This window comes from Amblyomma maculatum, chromosome 2 (assembly GCF_055883805.1).
Source record: "Amblyomma maculatum isolate TAMU_Amacu chromosome 2, ASM5588380v1, whole genome shotgun sequence".
NCBI classification, from domain to species: domain Eukaryota; kingdom Metazoa; phylum Arthropoda; class Arachnida; order Ixodida; family Ixodidae; genus Amblyomma; species Amblyomma maculatum.
This window is the reverse complement of record NC_139345.1, coordinates 67,460,719-67,483,030: the sequence shown is the minus strand read 5'-3', so window position 1 is coordinate 67,483,030 and position 22,312 is coordinate 67,460,719. Positions and strand designations below refer to the sequence as shown.

The 22,312-nt window shown below is 44.0% G+C and overlaps 1 protein-coding gene across 8 annotated transcripts in view; it reads right to left on the bottom strand.

Annotated features, from left to right (window-relative positions):
• Nucleotides 1–22,312, bottom strand: part of LOC146198881 (myocyte-specific enhancer factor 2-like) — a 122,963-nt gene that overhangs the window by 2,910 nt on the left and 97,741 nt on the right. The window contains exons 1-10 of one of the 8 annotated variants that reach the window (XM_084594348.1): nt 19,772–19,937; nt 17,318–17,452; nt 13,628–13,831; nt 11,163–11,198; nt 8,301–8,465; nt 7,022–7,142; nt 5,680–5,873; nt 4,388–4,532; nt 2,891–2,989; nt 1,552–1,681 (exon numbers count right to left, since the gene is read on the bottom strand). In XM_084594348.1, the coding sequence (XP_084450474.1) occupies nt 1,552–1,681; nt 2,891–2,989; nt 4,388–4,532; nt 5,680–5,873; nt 7,022–7,142; nt 8,301–8,465; nt 11,163–11,198; nt 13,628–13,831; nt 17,318–17,371 (1,148 nt within the window). In that variant the 5' untranslated portion in view covers nt 17,372–17,452; nt 19,772–19,937. Of the gene's footprint in view, nt 1–1,551; nt 1,682–2,890; nt 2,990–4,387; nt 4,533–5,679; nt 5,874–7,021; nt 7,143–8,300; nt 8,466–11,162; nt 11,199–13,627; nt 13,832–17,317; nt 17,453–18,720; nt 18,862–19,771; nt 19,938–22,312 lie in introns of those variants that run through there. The other 7 variants (XM_084594351.1, XM_084594350.1, XM_084594349.1 and 4 more) reach the window with 7 other exon arrangements.

The window sequence follows — 22,312 nt, the reverse complement described above, 5'->3', positions numbered from 1 at the left end:
AAAAAGCGGAGGAGTCCGAATGCAAGTTAAAGAAGGGCACGCCGCCTGCGAACCTACGCGACAGCCGATAGGGCGGGATGCCTGAACGTGTCCTGTGGGGTTGAAAAGAACCAAAGCGGGCGTGTCGCCGTTCTAAGGGAAGGGGAAGGGGCGGGGGGAGAAGAACGTACACAGCAAACTGAGGGTCAGCGTAAGAAAGACCCCTAAAGGGGGAACCAGGAGATTTCTGGTTGCAGCGGAAGTGCCGCCGCAGTCGAGAAAACCGCAACGTGTGGTTGCAATAAATTCTGCTGAACCTGAACAGAGAGGCCGGTAAAAGCGTAAGAAAGAAATGACGGGAAGAAAGACAAATGCCTACAGTGGCGGTGGGAACTGAAGTTTTCTTTCCCAAAGCGCAAAGTGTGTTCCATGAAGCCGTTAACGCTTTTCGGTGAGAGTTAAGACACACTCACAAAGTAGAGCGACAAAAGAAAGGCGACGTATGAACAAGCAACCGGGACCGAGCATCCCCTCCTGGACGCGCTTCCCTCTCATGCTCCTGGTTTTCGTCCCTGTTGCGCTGCCGAACTGTCAAACGTTGCACACTAGGCGGTCCGTATGTCGGCTTCGCTTTGAGTCAACGATGCGGCCTTGACAAGGTCTGAGCTCTTCGTAGTCAGCTAGCAGTCGTTCTAAACTGTACTTCAGCTTGCAGTGTTTGTTTTATGGGAACACAAAAACGGCACCAAGAAGATGGGATGTTCGATAGCCCTCTGCATAGCAGCTTGCCAACTTGCCTCCCTTGCTTCCTTACAGAAACAGTACAAGGCAAAAAAAGAAGGAATCAGAAGAACGGAAAGGCAGAAAGGTTAACAAGGCAAAAAAGTGCACAGCATCAGGAGCCTGTAACCCTCAACTTGAGTCTGGCATTTGGCATGGCGGGAGTTAAACGCAAAAGAACAGAGCTGAACGCAGGCGCAAAGAAATCTGTGAATACAAGCGGCAAAAGCCATCTCAGTCAATCCAAGCTGCGAGAGACTAGTATCGACAGCTCAGCTGTTTCCTCGCCTCAGGAGAATCTCAAGCAGCTACTTAGCGGCTACTTTGCTCAGTGAAGAGGCCATTTTGGAAGCGGCGGTAGTAGAGTAGAGAATGAGACGCTGATTCATCGGCCAGTGAGGAGTTCGTGCTCGAAAGTTCGACCAACACAAAGCCCAACATCACGGGTGTCATGGTAAGCGAGTCACTTCAGACTGCACTACAATTTTTTGAAGACAACAATGACAAGGATAATGCACTCAAAATTGCCGGTGTTCTGTGAAATTTTTAGTCCAGTGCACGCCGTTATGTACAAAAGCAGTCGTTAATTACAATTCTCTTTTCTCAATAAAACCCTTTTTGTTTTTATTCATGACTCGTTATTATGGATGACTCGCTTTATGGACAGTTTTGGACGGAAACCAAAGTGTCCATATTAACGAGGCACGACTGTAAAAGCATGCTTTGCCACCAAACGCCAACAGACCCCCGAAAAACACAACCGACAGATAGAGAGAAAAAAAAATGTCTTGCCTGGAGTGTGCTTGCATGGCCCCAGAAGGCACAGCAGCATTGGCCAGTGGACCTTGAGTTGACCAGTTATGCATCAGCCCGGGGGAGTTGAATCCCGTCAGGCCAAGCTCGGGGTTTAGCTGGAAGTCTGCTGCAAATGCGAGAAGGGAACATGAAGGTGCAGGTGTCATCATGCATTTCTACAGCACATGCACACTGTTTATGCATGTTATAATAAGGGCACGTGCGGGTACCGGTACAATGCTTGATACACGTCCCATAAACTCCATTCAGTAGCCTGGCTGCCCAGCTGTGCAGGAGATACTTACAAGAAAGAAGAAATATGACAGTGCAAAGATTACTTTTCCCGGCTATGTTTTTTTTTTTCCCCTTTAGGTGAACCTGCTCAAATTGAGGACTATGTAATAAAGAAAAAGGAAAGAAAATGTGGTCCACAGAGACAGTGTCAATCACTGTAGGAACTGTAATGATAAAAATTTGTCTCTACAGCAACTTTTCCTTCTGAAACTGGAAAATAAATGACTTAACTGCTTACTTGTTACGCATGCTCGTCAAGTAGTATACAATAAAAAAAAAATTGCCCAAGTTAGGCTTTAATTATTTCACTCCAGCTTGTTCCAACAGCCGCAAATGAAATACCCATATGGGCTCGGGAACTCACAAATTTTATAAATTTACTATCACAAGTACGAAATATGGATGGCGTTTGTGACTGCACCATGTGACTAGATTGTTCGGTACCTGGCACATGCCTGTTACCAATCAGAGGGGAACAATACCTGCGGCTTCCATAGCTAAATGCCTTTGGTGAACTGCCTGCATAGCCTATATGACAATCAATATGCAGAAGCAAGCTGAGCCAATGTAAAATGTACAAAGCCGAGCTTTGCAATGCGTCAAGTCGAACAGCCGCATGAGTCGATATCATGCAGTCAGTTCATGCCCCAAGCAAAACCACTGACATAGCTCTCAAGAGGCAAATAAAGAATGAATAAATCTGAAGCATAGTCCCGAGCATGCTACTATAAACTAAATTAAAAAACAAAGAGTAAACCTAAAGGCATAACGGTTGCAAAAGCTCTGCACAAAAAGAGAAGGCCGTGGGCAGCGTTACTGCCATTAACAGCACCTAAATCTCTTGCAACTGTAAAATAACCAACGACAGTTCTGCAACTGCATTAGCTTTCGAGTCACCACTGCACAGCTGCTAATGCACAGCAACGTGAAGCTGCACTAGAAACCTGTGCCAATGACGCAAAACAGCGGCCAACAGGTGATATGGCTTGGATGTTCACTGTCAAAGCTACCGATTTATAGAAAGCAACTGGAAATTCCTCACGTGTTCGGATTCTGATTCCAGAGTTGCAGAAGTGCACTTCAGGAAAACTGACGGAACCTGCACTGCCTTCCAGTCCTCGTGCTGCCGGCACGCGTGCGACTGCACGGCAATGGCACAATACCGGTCAGTGTTGAAAACCACTACAGTGGCAGAACACTCGAAGGCCTCCACAGATTTAGCGCACACCCTTGTGTGACAAAAAAAATTTACAGGGAGGTGCTGTACCTGATAAGTATTATAAGCATATGGTCTAGCATACTTCATGCTTCTCCGACCGGACCTCATGCAGAGCATGCAACTGTCGCAGCCACTAGGTGAACTGCGGTTTCATTCAATGGCACATACACAAGCACAAAGTATGAAAAACGCGAACGATTTGAACATGCCAGTGTTTGCCGGTTATTAGTGCTTACGCTATTATGTGCAGCATCCAACACATTGTTCAAAGGGGTGAAAAAGAAAAGCGCAATAAGCAGCGAACATGCCCTCACAGAACATGGAAAATCATCACCGGCTGTAATATGCACAAATGAATCTAAACATTAGGCTTAAAACAGCTGTTAAACTCTCAATAAAACTTAAGATAGTCATAAAAAAAAAAATGTCCTGTTTATAGCGAATTCATTGAGTGCTGTGCTTCAGTGAAAGAGCTGACACAAGCAACTTTCACTAGAACAAACCAGCCACAAAAACGTGCTAGCAAGTTCGTGCCAGTGCATGCATTATGAATTTATGCAGATTAAAGTACTTCCCTTACGATGAATAAGGCATTAAAGAGTTGTATTGTAGTTACCGCCTCCTACATTCCGAATTTAACAAGCATGCCCGAAATATCATGAGAAGAAACCAGCAACATGTCGTACCACACATCCAACATTACAATGGATAGCATATGCTCCCACCTCAACTCCAAATGTATAAGATGACTCCCCGGCTGCTAACCCTGGCTGGCCAAAGCAAACGCTGACACCAAATATATAAGTTGGTGCCGCCCCACTGCCCACAAAAGCCAAAGCAGAATGATTCATGTCTATTGAGTCTCCCATAGAATGGCACTGAGACGTGTGTAACTCAAATAAGTAGGCGCCTATCGTGAGGCCATCAGTTAGAGATGAATGAAGATCATAGGTGGCAAAATGGTAAGGCTACACGCAAAGCGTGTAGCCTACGTCTTGCTAAGCTCCCAAGTGGTAAATGAAACAGTAGCCAGCGGAGGAATGGGAAGAAAAAAAAAAGTAATCCCTTCGAACCAAATTGCAGATAAGTTTATTTTTTCCTTTAGTTTCCTAAATGATGTTGCCGGTATTATACTTTTCTCCTCTCGCACTAAAAATTCCACTGTCTTATTGGATGTGTTGCGTATCCCTGCAACAGTGATGCCAAAAAGGTGCATTGGTTTACTGAGTGCTTTTCTCGGCAATCGCAATGTACAGTACACTGCTTCTGTAGTCAACAAACTCTGAACAGCTTTGAAAGGGAGGAGAAGAAAGTGCTCACACGGAGGAAAGCCAGCTGCTAGAGAGGACGGATACGCTGACATGCCAGGCATCCCTGGCGCCGTCACTGAGACAACTGGTGTAGTGAGTGATGCATTGGACGTCCGAACCATTGACTGCTGCAGAAACAGGTGTGAGGGGTCATGCTGAAACAGAAAAAAAAAAAAGACACCCCACACATTTGCAGATATCTTCAGCACCACCAATGCACCAGAAGTGGTGCCGAGACCTTTCCAAGCCAAGAGAGGCGGGTGCCTAAAACAAGGCGAGAGCCACAGATTTTAGCGGAAGCACAGGCTTGCCGGCCAACATCTCCTTGTTCTAACTGATGTCAAGTAGAGTGTCGGAACCTCAGAGCACCCCCCAATGCACACTGAAATTTCTCTAATGTTTAGCTCTCCACAGTGAATGGGTACACACAGTTTAGAAGAGTGAAAAAACCTGCTCCCCTTCATGCACCGTGCAGCAGTCAAGCGCCCTTGCTGAAAGTATTTAGGCTTCACCCACGGCCTGAAAGTCCAGGTGCAGCAGGAACTACCTGCCATATATATACCACATTAGCTCAAGTACTTAGAGTGCCTCGAATTGATGATTAAAATTTGCATATCAACCAACGGAATAATCAGTGCATCCATTATGCAAGTGAGCATTACCTTGTTAAGTGTTTACATTGTTACTACCATTATTATTTTCAGATGGGGCTGTCTCAGTGCCTCTTGGTGTGTGACTAGCAATACAAAACAGACGTCCAGTTACAAGCAACTGTGCGCTGCTTCACAAGCTTCCCTTGTTCTAATTAACATAAAATGAAATAAAATGAACATTTGCACACTCTTAGTCATATACCACTTATGCCATACCTATTTACATAACAAATGCACTTGCATAATAAGTGCATCTCCATTATTATTCATTGAAATACAGAAAGATTTTAAACAACCACAAATTAAAGTTTGCTTTGCATAATAAACACACCTCTCAAATGAACAACGGGGGTCGTATTACACAATGGCCACAACACAGACCCGTAACAAATATGTCACGAACCGATCAAATAGCCTGGCTCCTATTGGGTCAATCTTGGGCGGCGGACATATCCACCAACAGGAGCAGGGCTAATTGATAAGTTTGTGACAGTTTTTGGGGTTTGATCATTGCGTAATTAGGCCCCTGCTTTCTTGACAAATAAATGTGTTCATTATGTGGATAAATATGGTAACCTAGCCCAGCTCTCTAACAAACTGAGGGTCCTCAAGTGATGGTAGTAGTAGCATACAACTATGCTATACCCACCAGCTGTCCTGTAGGGGAAGGTGATCCTGGGAGGACGACACGCAGGCCAGCAGCGGAAGAAGTCGAGCGGCTGGGTGAGGCCCCCTTGGAGCCTTTGCCCGCGGGGGAGCTGCAACTAGCCAGGTTGGCTGATGGGGAGGTTGATCGGTGGTAGCCATTGGAGCTCACTCCGTTCATGTCCAGCAAAGCACCCCCTGAGTGGGCACAGAAAAAGGAAATGATGAGCTATCCCTCAGCAATTGCAAACATGTCTGCACAGTGCATGCATCACTGCAGTGACAGTGCTGCAACGAATGCGGTGGGCTCAAGTTTCAGAAAGCTGCCTTAAAGCTCGTAGCACTGAAAATTTTGCCCTGCATCCAGACATGCCACACGGTTTGCTTTTGAGCCATGCCATAGGGCCCTGATGACAACCTTTAAGATTAGAGGGCCTTGAAAGGAGAGGTCAGGCACTCACTCTCCCTGCCATATGTGCCTTAACAACGTGGCTCGAAAGCAAGCCATGCGGTGTCGAGATTTTTGACCAAGGCGGCACACCAGTTTGGGAGCAGATTTAACCATATAGAAAGTGCACCTCTATCAGTTCTTGTAATGGCAACTATAAAGAAGCACAGTGAATATTCTCAGACTTCCATTAACATTTGGGCTCCAGTGCGGATTTGTTATTTGAAAACACTGCAATAGAGTGGTGCACATTATAAAGCATGTGCCATCTTATGAGAATATATATAGAACAGAACACAATGCATTATAAATGGACTACTAATTCTTTGTTCAAAAGAGGAAAGATTTGTTAAACATGACACTGGTGGCAAATTATCATGGGCACTGCGGTATACCTATTTCTTACAGCACAGCTTTCTGTTAAACGTGCATGTTTTATCCGTCACCATGCCAAAGGCTCTTTTTGTTGGTAACCCCCTCTTTCACACTGCCAAAACACTAGAAGGTCATAAAAAGGCCTGAACTCGAAACAGATCTCGCCATTTACTCATGGTGCAACTTTGGATTTCACCTCACTGGGTTCAAATAACCTTGAGAGTGTAGGTGTTCACCGAAAAGTGAGACAGACAATGCACCTTTTTTCCCCAAAAACCAGGTTAAAATAATAATAATAATAATAATAATAATAATAATAATCGTGGCATGAATTAACGATGCTAAAGGCGCAATTACGTCTACTCTTAAAGCAAAGCTTGAGCGTCACCCCAATTTAAACCGTGAAACCGTGTATGATCTTGCGCTAACTACACAAAACTATGCTTAACAGAGCTTGCGCTCGTATTCACTAGGTTCAAGCCACACTTATACCACCACCATTTTTTAAACAGGTGCAGCTTACCAGAGGAGCTGGGGCGGGGGCTGACACTGGAGTGGGTCATCTGGGGCGAGGGCTGCATGAGTCCCTCCTGGGAAGCATAGCCCGCAATAGAGCTCATGCCCTGGCTCAAGGAAGGCTGGCCCTGCACAGACAAACCGCCCTGGGCTCAGGTGTGGCAACAGTCACAAAAAGCTGCGCCCACATGACTCGGACAGAAAAAAAAAGTTCCCTGCTATAGCTACGTGCTGATCCTACATCTCAGTGCCTTCTCCTGTGGAATGATATAACACTGACAATTAACCACTTAAGGGCACATTAAAAAGCCCATTAAAACGGTACAGAATGACTCACTTTTAAAATGAACTGAAATACTTCAATAGCATGTTTCAAACACAAAAATATTTGAGAAAATGTTTTACAGCAAAAACTAATGTTTCATTGTCCATACTGTACTGTTCACTCCTGCAAGTCTGGAAAGAAAAGGTTGGTTCTGAATGGTGCTGTTCAAACACAGTATTCAATGACTGATCCCCTCTAAACTGCTCCAGACAAAACACAGCACTCCAGCGAGGGCCTTTTCACACCACCTACACCAGATCCCCATTTCCTTGTGGATGTTTTTGCAATTGCCGCCTTGCTTCAGGTGGTACGTGACGCAGTGGCGTGTAGGTGTAGGGTGTAGGTTTTATCTGTTGCTTGAATGTGCAATGAAATGTGCAATGGGATGTGGTGCTTGTGGTGCTCAGTAAGCTGTGTCACATTCAGAGGACATGCTTTTCTCCTTGGCCTTGGTAGTGTCATTCCATAAATACTTCCTGCAGATCTCGTCAACAAGTTGCAGCTGGCATTCCAGATCAGATGCCCTGCCTTCTTTCTGAGAGGGGATGAATAAATTGTATGCTGCCTCATCCAACAAGTGCTACAAGATCTTGTACAAGATCTTTCTTCACTTCCATGGCACTGAGTAGCTGAGGAGAAGGACATTAGTACCCACACATGTACACACTAGAGCCAACAAAAGGGACAATAAGCTAAGACCAACCTTGTCTTCAGCCTTGCAATTAAAGAGAACACCTTGTAGTTTTGTGCCTTTCAGAACAAAACGTTTGGGGGATACTAACTGCCTACACAATGTTTCTGAAAGCAAGCACTGAAGATAGCATCATGTTCCAATCAGGTTTCAAAACCTTCAAAATAATTCACTGGCCGCGGCAGGTACTAAGAGCCTTTGCGGACCTGTCAACATAATTAAAACTCACCTGACCATGCAACTAAAATAAGAAAACAGCGAGGCACTCACTCGAGACCCGTTTAGTTGAGCACTGCGCTGCATCATCAATTCAAACTCTTCATTGATCTTGCTGTACTTGGCTTCTGACCGTGGTGTCAGTGAGTACTGATCTGCATCTGGCTCAGGGCTGTCGCATCCATTTGTGGAATTCTTGTGTTCCTTCTTGCTCAGTGCCTGCACCACATAGAGATAGAGATCATTTCTTGCCCCTCAGACACTCAAAGGAGTGAATAGCGTTAGACAAACATGAGAGATTTATTCCACACCTGTAGCATTGCAATGAATGATAATAATAATAAAAAAAGAAGGCAGGCTGGAAAATATGAACAAGTCACCTAACAGGCTGCGCTCTCTTCACCAATATTCCAAAACGAAGCGTACACATATGACATGCACAGAAGTTAAATATCAAACATGAAAAATTCCATGCATATACTTAATCCTAAGCATCAATTTGTGTCCCAATTTTCCTATTGTTGGCTGTAAATAAAGATTACAGCCACTCCACTTAACATGACTGCAACACTAGACACTACATTGCTGACCATCTCAATGACAGCATGCCTCAGGGAAATAGTGGACTTAAAGAAGAAAGGCATGCTACTAGTGTGTGATTACTAAGTACAGCTTGTGAGCATGCAACACCCATGCAAATGAACCACACCACAGGTGCCTGCAGCAATCTCCTTGTCCAGCTAATTTAAGAGGCAACGAAAAAGTGCACCAATCTGCACGACTCCATTGCGCATTCCTTGCAATCTTCCTTTAATGACCTCAAGTAAGCAATGCAGCATGTATCTGTGACAAGGTGACAGCAGAACAAGAGAAACCTTAACCAGACAATCACAATGCTGGCCTCAACCTTTTCTTCATATCCCTCAACAATACTGCATTGTATGCATCGATAGCACCGTGACATGATGTGCACACGAGGATTCGCAAGCTGTGGGTTTCTTAGTCAAAGTGTTTCCTTTAGTTTCTTTAAAAAATTTCACCAAACACTATCATGCTCGCGTGCGTGTACTGCTCAGAACAGGAAAGCCAGAAGGTATAAAGAAAATATATCTTTAGGACTGCACTAAACAGACGCATTTAAATTCAAGCAGTAAGTAGAGCTCTCTAACAGCTTCTGTTGAAGATGCACATCACTACGTGCAAACTATAGTAGCATTGAAAGACAGCTTATTGTCTGCTTGCCTCGTGTTACAAGCTAAGTTAGTGAAAATTTCCCAGAATACTGCGCCTGCAGTCAGAGCAATGGCAGGGCCCGCTGCATGCAAGGCTACAAACCTCCCAGAGTGATAATTAGAACCACGTCCCAGCATCCAGCTCCTGCGCTGGTCACAATGACAGCCATTTCAAGGCTTTTCTACAAACAAACCATATTTTGTAACCGTGCAGTTCATGCCAGTTCTAAAATTGTAGTGCACGAGTAAAAAAAGTCAAATGAGATAGAAAGCTCACAATGTAAACAGCAGCACAAAGTATATAGGTATATGAAGAAAAGGAGCCTTTCATTTTCTTTTCCAGACTTAAGAGTGATGCTTCAGGCAAGGTTCCAAATGGCAAGGCCCTTCTGAGACGATTCTCTGTGTACACTTATCATTGCAGACTCCTTCTTGCCATTAGAAATACTGCTGCTGCTGAAGTTTCTTTCTTGCCCTATGTTTGTTTGTTTTCGTTCTTTTTTTTCTAACAAAATAATACATTACGTGCAGCTATGCATTCAGGTGCAGTGCTGCATTATAGAGAAGACAATAAAGCCTGGATGTAGGACGCCTCAGATTTTGAATTCATGGCACGCACGATTTAGGACAAAATACTATGATGCACGCTGTACTATGCCATTGTCTGATTTTAGAAAGGAAAAGAAATGAAACCTTACAAAGCAAAAGCTTTTATCTTCCAATATCTCGCGCTGCAATAGTATTTTGACAGTTTGATCTGGTTTGAAAATAACACTGCTCTGTTTGCTCTCGCCACACGGACCCTCCGATAAATCATGCTTACTAATACCTTTTACTCCAAAAAATTATTTCTTTTTGAAGTGTTCTTTGCCTCTTTAAGCCATAGCCGATATAGTTTGATGTACACTGAAAGAATCCCAAGCATTTCTCAAGCATAGACATGCCACAGTTTCTGTCTGTAGGCCCATATCTTCTGGTAATGACTGCTTGCTGTAAGGACTTAACAGTGCCTCTACAATGTTTTATTTATCCTGCAAGCTGGGGGTTTCCCGTTTTTCCTTTATACTTTGTTAACTTAAGGTAAAATCGACATTGAATCAATATTTTCTGCACATAAAAAGACAGGCACTACAAATAATCACCAATATAAAACAAGCTTTCTGTCCTGTTTAGAAAACTGTAAGGCAGCAACTAAAAAAAAAAAAAAACAACCTTCTTTTGTCTTAAGCCAGCCTGGCAGTATGCCAGCGCCCCCTATACCACCCACACTGCATTAGAGTAGCTGGGTCGTTAGATGGAAGCGTTATTACGGACACCACTCAAACCTGCTTGGCATAGAGGTCATGCAGTCATTAGTAAATATAATGGCACTAGGCAAAACATTTGCTGTAATGCATTTTGGGATTAAAAGCTGCAAATGTCAGTACTGAATCAGCAGGTAGCAATGCAGTAGTACAGGCAGAAGGATATAGCATGGCTGCTTAACTCTCACTCTCAGGTGAATACATACAGACGTGCCACAACTGGATGACAAAGTGCCCCAGCTACATCCGAATTCCATGCGTTTGAGAAATCATGTGTGTCAGGTGAGCAACCTAGAAAAAACGCTGCCTCGTGTGACCGACCAAAATCCCCTGCAATACTAGCATGTCATATGTAGGCTGCACTTTGACAGTCAACTCACCTGACTGCCGCCATCCAGGCGTTGGTGGCGCAGTTTCTGAATGAGACAAGAAACGGGGACATTGATTAAGTACAGTGGCTAGCTTGGCTGCTTGCACAGAAGCACTTCATTTGGGTCTCATTGCCCTGTTCATGTGTGTGCCTCGCTCGTTGGACAGCCTGACGGTGAACTGCTCTTTCAAGTCTTTAAAGTCATCAGTCTGAAATCTGCAACACATAACGAAAACTAGCCAAGGTTTAACGGAAAAAAAACAACAAGATGTTGACCTTTTCACTTGGTTTATCCAGGCCGTAGATTTTCTATGCAGAGAGGAAAAGTATGCAAAAGAGAATGCGCCAACAGCCCTGCAAGTTGCTAAAATTTAATCTGCCCCATTTTCTTCAGCCGAAGGTAACCTTCAGCGTAGTACTTCAAGCATATTGTCGTGATTTTAAAAGCAGCAACTCTGTGTAATGTGTCTGAACCACCACCATAAGGTAGGTTATCAAAAAGTAACAATAGTTCCGGAAAAGATAAGGAACAAGTGCAGAGCGAGACATGTATGGAAAAAATTTGCTAGAATGTCATTGCTTATCATTTTTATAAGTTTTTTTAAGTATACCTGTAGTTACTTGTATTCAGAATGCCCAAACTAATGAACGACTTCAGGAAAGTAACAATACTTGGCGTGTAAGTTCGAAACAATTGAAATTCAGCTAGCTTATATATTTGCTCATATTATGCATAACTAGCCGAACCCAACAATCTCCTCCTTATTCCAAACAAAGGATGGTTTGTATCCTATGATCCATTTTGAAAGGCTAAATTTCTACTTCGTGAATAGTGAGTTCCTTTGGCATCTTCACAAGCTGGCTAATTTGCCAAGAGAAGATACGTGCAGTGTTAGAGGTGCACTGCTAGCAGCCGCAAGTGCAGCCCAGACATGCACAAAAATATGTGTACAAGCAAGAGCAAATAATAGCATGTGAGGAAATACTGCACACCATGTTAGTGTATTAGTGAATGGGTAGAGGTTAAGTGCTCAAGAATCCTCTATAGACAGGCGAAAGTTGAGAAAAGTTAGACATCGGTCAGCAACAGCTAGAGCGGTCACTGACGTCAGTCTTCGCAATGCACTCTGGAAACAACAAGAAATAAAATGTGCCCCTTGTACAGGATACTACTGCTGCAGCAAAAAGTGCAACAATGTACATCTGGACATCAGCACAGAACCTTTCTTATGTATCCACAAGGCAGCTGTAACAGGACAGTGACAATGCAATTATATGGCTCTACTAATGACCCATGTATCAGTGAAAACTTCAGGGAAAGAAAGAAAGGAGAGACGAAAGCATATTAGTTTCTCTGCCTGTTATAAAAGAAATTTGTAAAGAAATGTTAAAAACCAAAAGGAATTTATGAAAATAATATCTAAAATTTATGGCTGGCAGCCTTAAGTATGCAGTGCCTGTTTTCGATAACAACCTTTGCATAAATTCAGCCAAAAGGATACCATAACTAGAGAGTGCACATATTATGGCCCTAAATTTCCTAATCCGTTGAATAACAAACACTTGGTTTAGGCTTCCACAAGGTTTACCATCTATATATATATATATATATATATATATATATATATATATATATATATATATATATATATATATATGCATCTATCAGCCCTAAATGTTCATGTTCTTAAAAGCTACTGCTAAATGGCAGCCCTCATCACTTTTCTTTACACACTTCCACACTATTTACATCGACTAGACCTGTCTTGCAATACAAGCGTTACATAACTTTCTTGGCCATGATATAAGGAAAGATGGAGGAGACATTGCACCAATTTTCAATAAGTAAATCAAGGGCAATTCTCAAAAGTTAAGACTATGTACAATGTAGCAATATTACACTAAACCTTAGAATACATATCTGTCAACTGTAACATAAACGGCACTTCCAGAAAGTAGCCCAAGTGAATAAAAATGTCATGCTTTCTAGTGTCAGAAAACCAAAATAATGCAAGTGGTAAAGTAGTGATTAAATAAACAAGAAAATGAATTTTCTGTATTTCAACAATAAACTTTAAATTATAGATATTTGTTAAATCCTACCATCACTACCTGTTTCACACCAAGACTGAATTTGTGAACATGTCTTAAATGATAATAGTCCTTCAGAAAAGTGAATATGTATGTGCAATAGTTTGGAAAACTGCAATTACAGTTTGACAAAATTGAGCATACCACAACCATTACCAGTAGTAATAATGGTGACTGCATAAATAAACTGTAGATGAATATATCTTAGAAAGGAACTCATCGGAGAGCTGACAGGGCTGGTAACTCAGTCCACATAAAATGGCTCACAGAAATGCCAAAGCATTTGTACCACCTGCATAACATGCAAAGGAATATTTTTCTTACAAAGAATACAAAAAGGGAGGGCATCAATCTGCGTGGACAGCAAGTACACAACAGGCTCACCTCGACAATGTCGCTGTTGGTGCGACTCTCGTGTGGCTCATTGTACTCGGTGTACTTGAGCAAAACTTTGTCCATGTCGGTGCTGGCATATTGGAACAGCTTGTTGGTGCTGTTGAAGATGATCAGGGCGATCTCGCAGTCACAGAGCACACTCAGCTCATAGGCCTTCTTCATCAGGCCAAACTTGCGCTTCGTAAACGTCACCTGCACACAGGCACGTGACACCATCAGACCACGCACATAAAAAAACAAAAAGAATGAAATCAACATATACACACAAGCTAAACAGTGCTGAGGATAAGATGTGTAGGAACAGCAGGAAAAACAGCTACACGTGCTCCATACCTAGCATCACATTTGTGAGTTGCAAGCTGAGCAGGCTCAATCAGCACTGCCCTTCAATTAACTCTTTCCTTACCATGACTATAGGCCATCCAGCATAGGCATCAAATGTGTTCATGTGCTGCAAGGTTTGAAAAAGGTGCCGAAAATGGACAAGTGGGTTCATTTAGCGAGTTCCTGTGCAACTAAATTTTAGTTTCCATGATGTTCCTTTTGCATTTTCACTGCAAGGCGCTTTATAGAAGTGACTTTTGTAAACAAACATGACATCTTGCTCACGAACGGGTGCAAAATGAAAAGCATGTAGTTGATTGAGTTCGCGGATTCAGCAGTGGAATTTCTATTTCAAATGCGAGTGGCAAGAAAGGGTCTAGTGACAATACAGGAAGCTCCGACTTTGACTCAGACAGCGAGTCTTTGCTAAATTAACCAGGCCCTTCAACACGAGCCTCACAGGCGATCCTCCTTCCTGTTTTCTATGTAATTTTTGATGCTACAATCATTACATATATGTCCAGTGCTCTTGTTTTTGCTCTTCAGAGTTTCAACAACGTACAGACAGAGACATATTGAGCCTCATGGTGGCCAACTGTTGAGAACTGGTGCCGAAAACTGATCGAACAACCGAAAAAGACGTGCAGTAGTGGTTGACTGATGAGAATGAACGTCAAAGTACAAGGCCACAACCAAAAGGACGTAGATCTGGAACTATAAAACCTTTATCTGTGATAGTCGACAGTCTGAACAGCGTTTTGCATGTTACAAATTTGTTTATTATTTGTTCACTTTCAGACACCTTATAATTTTTTTTTTACACTCTTTTGAAAAATCCCAAGGTTAAGCTTTTTTTTTTTTTTTTTTGCAATTTTGTTTAGCTTCCAAGCATACTTTTTGCACTGTATAAAGAGAAACTATTATGCTACCTTTTGGTATAACCTTGTCAAAGTATGTCAATCATTTGTGCAAATGAAGTATTTTTGTGTTTTTTTCTTTTACAAATTACTATTATAACAGCCATTTTTCCCCATGGTAAGGATAAAGGGGCACTGAGGACAATTTGAAGCTGGCCCATGCTGACTGATTGCAACATTCTAATAATGAGACAGCTTTCAGTGAAGAAGGCTGGAAAAGGTCCCCCCCTCCCCCCCCCCCCCCCCCCCCCCCCAAAAAAAAAGAAAAATTCTCGTATTGCTGCTGGTGGCCAGTTTTTCAAGCAAACGGCAATGCAACCAAGACGTCTTTTGGCATGCAGATCTTTGAACATTAGCTATGTTGCGTTCCTCTCCCTTCCAGTGGCTACAAATTTGTAATGAGTGGCAGAAGAAAAAAAAGTATTTTATTTTTAAAAACTTCTTAAAGACGAATGTGTCTTTTGCTTCAAGACAAACATCAGCAGAGGCCCAAGAAAGAAAATAATCAAATTTCACAAGGAACCAAAACTGGATGAAGTTGTGGTCATTAGTGCTCATTACGCATGAGTGCCACATGTACAGATCACAAAAAGGTTGTTTGTATAAACCAAGAAAAAAGGTCGCCTCTAACTTCCTAATCATGTTAAAACGCAGCCAGACTGCAACCTTTTGCAAGCACGAACGTGACTGCACCAAGGCGGTAAGAAATAGACAAGCAAGGACAGCAACTGCTACTGCATCTTAATAACAACATGGCAGCAAAAGTACAAATGAAATGCACTGCGGCCAGCAAAAGAATAAAATTCAATATCACTAGTTATATTAGAAATAGCACACGCTACCAAACTAGCAATGCAATGCTGCTAGAAACTACATATAACACGACAACTGCTAAAAACGCCAACACCCTCCAAAATGCAACCAGAGCCGTAGTGCAGATCATTCAGATTTTTAGTCTTACATGGCTTGGATTTGAATGCACGACCTCAAAAGATGTAATGAAATATTAAGTGCAGCTTGAACACGGTAGCCTCAGTTTTGAATCAGGCTAAGACTTATGCCTAAAAGGACTAACAGTTCAGCATTTTACTACTTTTGTGCACTAAAATGGCTGGACACTTTGCAAATGTTTCATTGTCTATTAAGTGCAGAAGGCAGGCTTTAAAAACCAAGTAACTCATAAATGATTAAACAAATTTTCAATTCATGCCACCATGGATAAGCTCATGACGCCATACTCTACTCCACAAATTTGAGCGCCGAGAACTGGACTGGCCACACGTGTCGATATCACTGGGCTTTTTTTGCTATTCACATGCCCGTTGCACATTGTGATCTACCACTTAAATATCACACGCAGAAATAATACAAGCCACAAAGTAACTTGGTTAATCATTCTCCAAGAGGCACAAATCTTCAGACGCAATTTATGAGAACCAGCCGAGAAACTTGTGTGTCATGAAATCGCCATAAAATAAAAGAACTGCCAGACAAGTAACCACAAGTAATTAACATTCATGCTATTTTTCCTAACTTGTGTTTAATAAAAACTGCATATCTGGGATCTTTGAAGAGAAGACAAGCAATTTGCTTAAGTTGTTTTTGTGCTTCTAACCCATTCTAATCATTCAGTAAGAAACCTAGGATGGAAAAATATTTGTTGCTTGAAGTAACGACAAAAAAGACTGAGGCAGTGTCCCAAATATCATTCCCCTGTAGATATCTAAGCAGATAGTAATGCAGACTACAGACTTGTTTCATGTTTGCACAATGCTGGCACCATTTCTGTATCTGAAACTGAATACAGGTAGAATGTAGTATAACGTGTGTGCAAGATTTGAAGTCTTCAGCCTGCATATGGGATATAAAGGATGTTGCTGTGGAGGACTGCAGATTATTTTCAAGCATCCAGTATCCATTAACATGCAGTCACTTCACACAGCGCGCTTTTTCCATTTGCATTGCATTTTCGCATTTTTCCTGCATCGAAAAGCAGCCGTCATAGCTGAATTTGGCACCACGATTTAGGCTCAACAGCCTAATTAGCATTGCCACATTGCCAATACTCTTCTGGTGCCACCATGTGGTCAAACCATATCTTGGCGCATGGCAGAGCATCGTTTTTGTCTCTCGAATGAGCACACTGTTCAGCAAGCTGTGCCCTCCTGCTTCTTGCCATGTTTGTCTTTGATAATATCAATCCCTGTGGTGAATATTGGTATGATAGGAGACTATGAATGCAATAAGTTGTTATTAAAATCTTCTAGGACGTCGAATGTGTCAATCTACTAGCTTTTGGCCCTTGCTTTAATACCCGACCATGCATATATATTCAGCAGCAGCGGCTCGAAAGACTATGTGAGTGGAGTGATGTGCCAGACTCTTACATTCTAATAAAAACTGAAACCTACTAAATGTGCCTGCCAAGCGGGCTCACCTGCCGGTTCCTCTCGTCCGTGATCCTGGATATCTGTATTTTTTTCCTCCCCATGGCTTTGGTTTCGGGGCACGTTGTGAACAGTAGCTGGGATCCTCAGGGTGAAGTCATGCACCGCCCTCTCTCAGCCGGCCACTGTAAAAAACAAAGGAGCAGAGATGGCCCTCAGTAACGGCAAGCGAACAAGACTGAGCCAGAAATATCAGGTACAAACGACATTAGGAAGTATACAGGTATGGTTAAAAATATGACACTTGAATGGCACATATAATCAGCCGTCATGAATGAAAAACAATAAAAGCCAAAGAACTGGTAATGCCATACACATAAATTTTGGATTGGTGCCTATGCTTTTAGCGTGTTAGATCGTTTGGCCTATACAAACTACCTGCTTTCCACCAGCAACCGTAGGAACATCTACTTGACAGTGCAACAGTTTCATTTTTAACACGGTGTCAGTTTCTGACACTCATTTAGACACAAGGCTATAAATTCCGATTTTCTTTTCTAGCATACAATGATGAGAACAGAATTACGAGTTAATGACTACACTTGGTAGAGTGGAAGCTGAGCAATTGCAGTGGTACAACACCAGGGCCGTATTCCAAGTTTGCGTCGTTATTGAAAGTGTATCTATTTCTTCCTGGCCTCGTGTCACCTGATTGGTGGAAACATCCGGAATGGGAAGTGGTAGTGACATCTGGTTCGGGTGCTTCCATCAATCAGGTGACTCGAGGTCAGGGAGATAGCGACATTTTCGATAACGACGCAAACTTGGAATACAGACCCTGCTGCTTGGATTGTCGAAGGCAAAGCTGGACAAGTTATAGAGCTTCAGAAGACCAGCTTGCCTTGGTAAACCAGGCGAAGGATATGTTGAGTGCTTAATTTGCGCTCTTAAATAAAGTGTTTTTCTCTCTCTCTCTCAGAACCCCAAATATTAAGAGCCAACCAAAGTATGACAAAGTTTGCAAAATTTTAGCGCGAGCATTAAGTTTATTTATTACATGCGCAACGGTACTATAAGTATTCGTGATACACTAGGCACAGGGAAATGCTTCGCTGGGGTCCCATCTGCTTCGGACCAACGAGTACACGTTGAGCGCAGTTGCCACCAGAGGGCGGCAGTGGCGCGATGCCGTTTTGTATTCATTCGGGCGCATCGCAGTCAATGCAGCCTACGCATGTACCCGGCGTGGATTTTCATAACACCACGTGCGCGACGAGCTTTTACGCTCGGGTATTCGCTCCACTGTGAATTGGCTCAAGCATGCCACGCACTTCCGCGGCGACCATCGCCAGTCCACAGCACAGGCACATATGCACCCAAGCTACCTATCAGCCGGGCCTCGGTATCCTCAATGCAAATTGCATAATTGGCTAGGCACAAGCACGACACGCACTTCACGAGCCAAGGTCGCGTCGACCCATGATATATGACCGCTCATTCACCGGAGGCGCGCGCTAGCCAACGTGTGGATTCACCGAGACTTCGCGGCGCTATGCCAGAAACACAATTCCACGCCCATCACTTTCCCCCTTGTCGCTACAGGTGCGCCGCACGTCAGTGTAACGGGACACTGCGAGCGGGTCCCAGTGGCCGTCAAAACTAGAGGTGGGAGCTAGGACAGAGGGAGGGGAGATCTCGCGCGCACGGTGGCGAACTTCTGGTGCTTCTGGGTCGCCATCGATTCATCTCACAGCGCGACGGTCGACCTGGCGGCAAGCTGGTATGGAAGTCGTGCGCGTCAGCGGAGCGCAATGCAACCCCGTTCTGGCCCGAATCCGGAGGCGCACCAACGTGCAGCACGGCAAACCCTTTCCTCGAGGGAAAGCTTCCAGTGCAGCAGCGAAACGGAGCGCGCTCGCTTGCCAGATTGGGACACGCACGTCCGTTCCATCTTGACCGCCGCAGGGAAATCTGCCAATGAGCATGGTACATACAACGCGATCCGCCAAGCTGCGCCCGTACACCGATCGCTTGTTATTGCGCGACGGCGCAAACACGTCGGCGGCAAAGGGTAGGAAAGGGACATCAAGAGGACTGCGGGAGGGAAGGAGACACGCTACGTAGTGAGTGAAGAAATGAACAAAAAGTGAAGGCGAGATAAATCCCCGCGTATCTTTATTGCGGCAACACTGGGGTGTTGTCACAACATCTCGTCGTCGCGCCTTTCGACATCGCGCGCGCCTATCAGGAGACACCCGCCATGTCCTCAAGCTGTCTCCTCTCACTGGGATCCGAACCCAGTACTGTAACGCAGCCGTGCAATCACTTAGTACCATCCTGCCCAGCGGTCCGATCAATCAAGAAACAACTACGTTGAAGAATACGAGACATAACGGGTTAGTTCCGCCTTGGTTCCGTTTTATCACGAGCAAAAAGTTTTCCAAGTTTTTATCATCCGGATCGCCGCGATGAGGGCCCTAGAAACGTTCGTTAACGACACTTACGGTACTCTGGTGTGGACTGAAGAAGAGCTTTCTTCGACTGGCAGATCACTGTCGTCAGGTGTCCATTCAGCTCCGTGGTAAAAGACGAGAAAACAGCTGGGATACCTCTCGAGCACACCACAACCTGCTGACGGGCGCCATCTTCTTCGAGAGCTGTGTTGCCAGCAGCGCGAGCCAGAAAAATGCGCGTCGGCTAAACGCGACGAAATCGGCGCGCGTGGACTGAGCCGCACTAGCGGCGCTGAAAACGAAACTCGGTCGAAGAGGTTCCGCGCGTTCTGCGACAACACAGCTTCTCTAGCGGCGCTGAAAACCAAACTCGGTCGAAGAGGTTCCGCGCGTTCTGCGACAACACAGCTCCTCAGTCATTTACGTTCGCTGAGTAGCGAACAACAACCGCGCTTCAGTAAGCGTATCCGCGTCGCCCAGCAGAGGTTGAAAGTAAGTGCGAAATGACGCCATCCTTTCGCAGAAACCAATTCTCTGTTACATATGGCGCAACAATTAATAATTCGCGCGTGACAACTGGAGAGAAAAAAAAAAAAAAAGCATTGAAAATACTAAATGACATTATGTCGTTCAAGGAAGCAACAACGAATCAGAAAAGTAAGCAATAGACACCTGTATTCAAGACTTAAAGAGAATCAGACCGAAAATTAAAGCGAAAAACCGCAGACAGAACAATTATAAAGCGCAAGCTCCCATGTTTAGTAGAGGTTAAGCGTTTTAACAGGACGACAAGCAACAAATATTTTAAAAAAGAAGAAAAATAGGGGCGTATAAGCCGTGCATATACTCAAAAATTAATGTCACTCACACTACTTATTAGTACTCTTTATTTGTCAGCGATAAATAAAGTTCTCTTTCTCTCTATCTCTCTGTATCAGTATTGCCAGCGTAGTACGATTGAGAAGAGCAGCTTATTTAGGATATGCTGCACAGGAAAATAGAAATTAAAAGGAAAGAGAAAAGCAAGCTTATGTGTTGAGCACCTGCCCTATAGATTGCGTTCCTGTCAAGGTACTGCACGTATACATACGGAGGAAGCCATGGCACCAAGAAATGTACAGGATTTGTGGGAGTGTAGGAACTAGTATGAAAAATAATAATCTAATCACGGAATTAATTGTTCAGAAAGTAGAAGGAAAAACAATCACATGGACACACTTACTTTAGAAGAGGACAATCTTTTTGCTTTGCTTTACTGGATGTATCTCTTCCACTTTCTTTTTTTTTTTTTTTTTTACTATTGTTTCATAACTTTCACTTCACTTCTCGAATAACATCCATGGCTATCGCTCCTTCCTATCCACGGTACAGTACTTATGAGCGTTTCTTGGGAAGGAAATAGGTCTTGCAGATGATAACCCTGCTTAGTAATTGAGCAATATTCAACCCCCGTTCCTGCGTTATCACTTGGCAGTAATGTGTTCCACTGATTTCATACAAGATATAGGAGGTGAAGCGACAGACAAAGAACCATTACAGGAAAGGCTGCGATGGTAAGCAGACACGGGTCCGAGAGAGCAGGGAGGTTAATGGTTTTCTAGCCTGGATTGAGGCAATAGAATGGGAGTATAAAGCTGAAGTTGCAGCAAATTGCTGCGTCATGGAAGGCTGATGCATAGAAAGCCGTCCTTCGGTGCGAACTTTCACGGGCCTTAACTGTTTCAATAGGTGCACATTATGATATTGGCTAGCAATGCATAATCTTAAATCGGCCGTCCTATAGTCACATAGCGAGCACATTACGGAAGAAGCGCATTTGCCTCCCGAGACTAGAGCCGATGTCTTTTCTTTCTTTGTAAGCATATCCATCTATATCTCCTGCCGCGTATCTTTAACCATGCGAGCGCAAAACCCCGCCCCCATTGAGAAACCCGTACTTAAAAATAAAAAGGAAAACAGCCCCAGGGTGTTTCTTTTTATATTGATCCCCTTCGCCATTCATTCCTTTGTTCACTTGACATTGGTCAGCCCCACCCCTCTAGTAGTGGAGGCGGCGACTTGTGCAGCCGTCATTCATGGCGTCAAAAGTCACAACTACTATTACTGCGGAATGGCAAGAGAACAGGTCGATAAACGAATTGTCACGGTATAATGCCCCTCATTTTATGTTCAGCGGCGACGCATCATCAGGCCGCCACCTCCGAATCAGCAAGCAGTCCAGCCAACCAACAGGCGAAGAAATGACACGGGGTATCTCGCGGAAAGGGGACCCCGGATACTTGGCGAACTGTCTTGGCAGCGTCCATGCATAAGCTGCATAAAATTACAGAGAGAGGAGAGGGAGGTCCGCATCGGCCCTGTCTCGGTCGCTATCGCGCCATTATACCGCATCGTCTGCCGTATCGTCTGGGAAACTGCCGCTTCCTCCCGTTGCCGCCAGAGGAAGCAGCGGCAGTCGAAGGCGGCGACGCAGCAAGCAGCCCGAGGAATGGAATAGCGTCTGTGATCCAGCGCGCGGACGCTCGCCGGCGATGCCAGCCCTGACCTTGGCGCTCGCGGCAGACTAACGGGCGCCGCAGCGCGCTTTCGCCA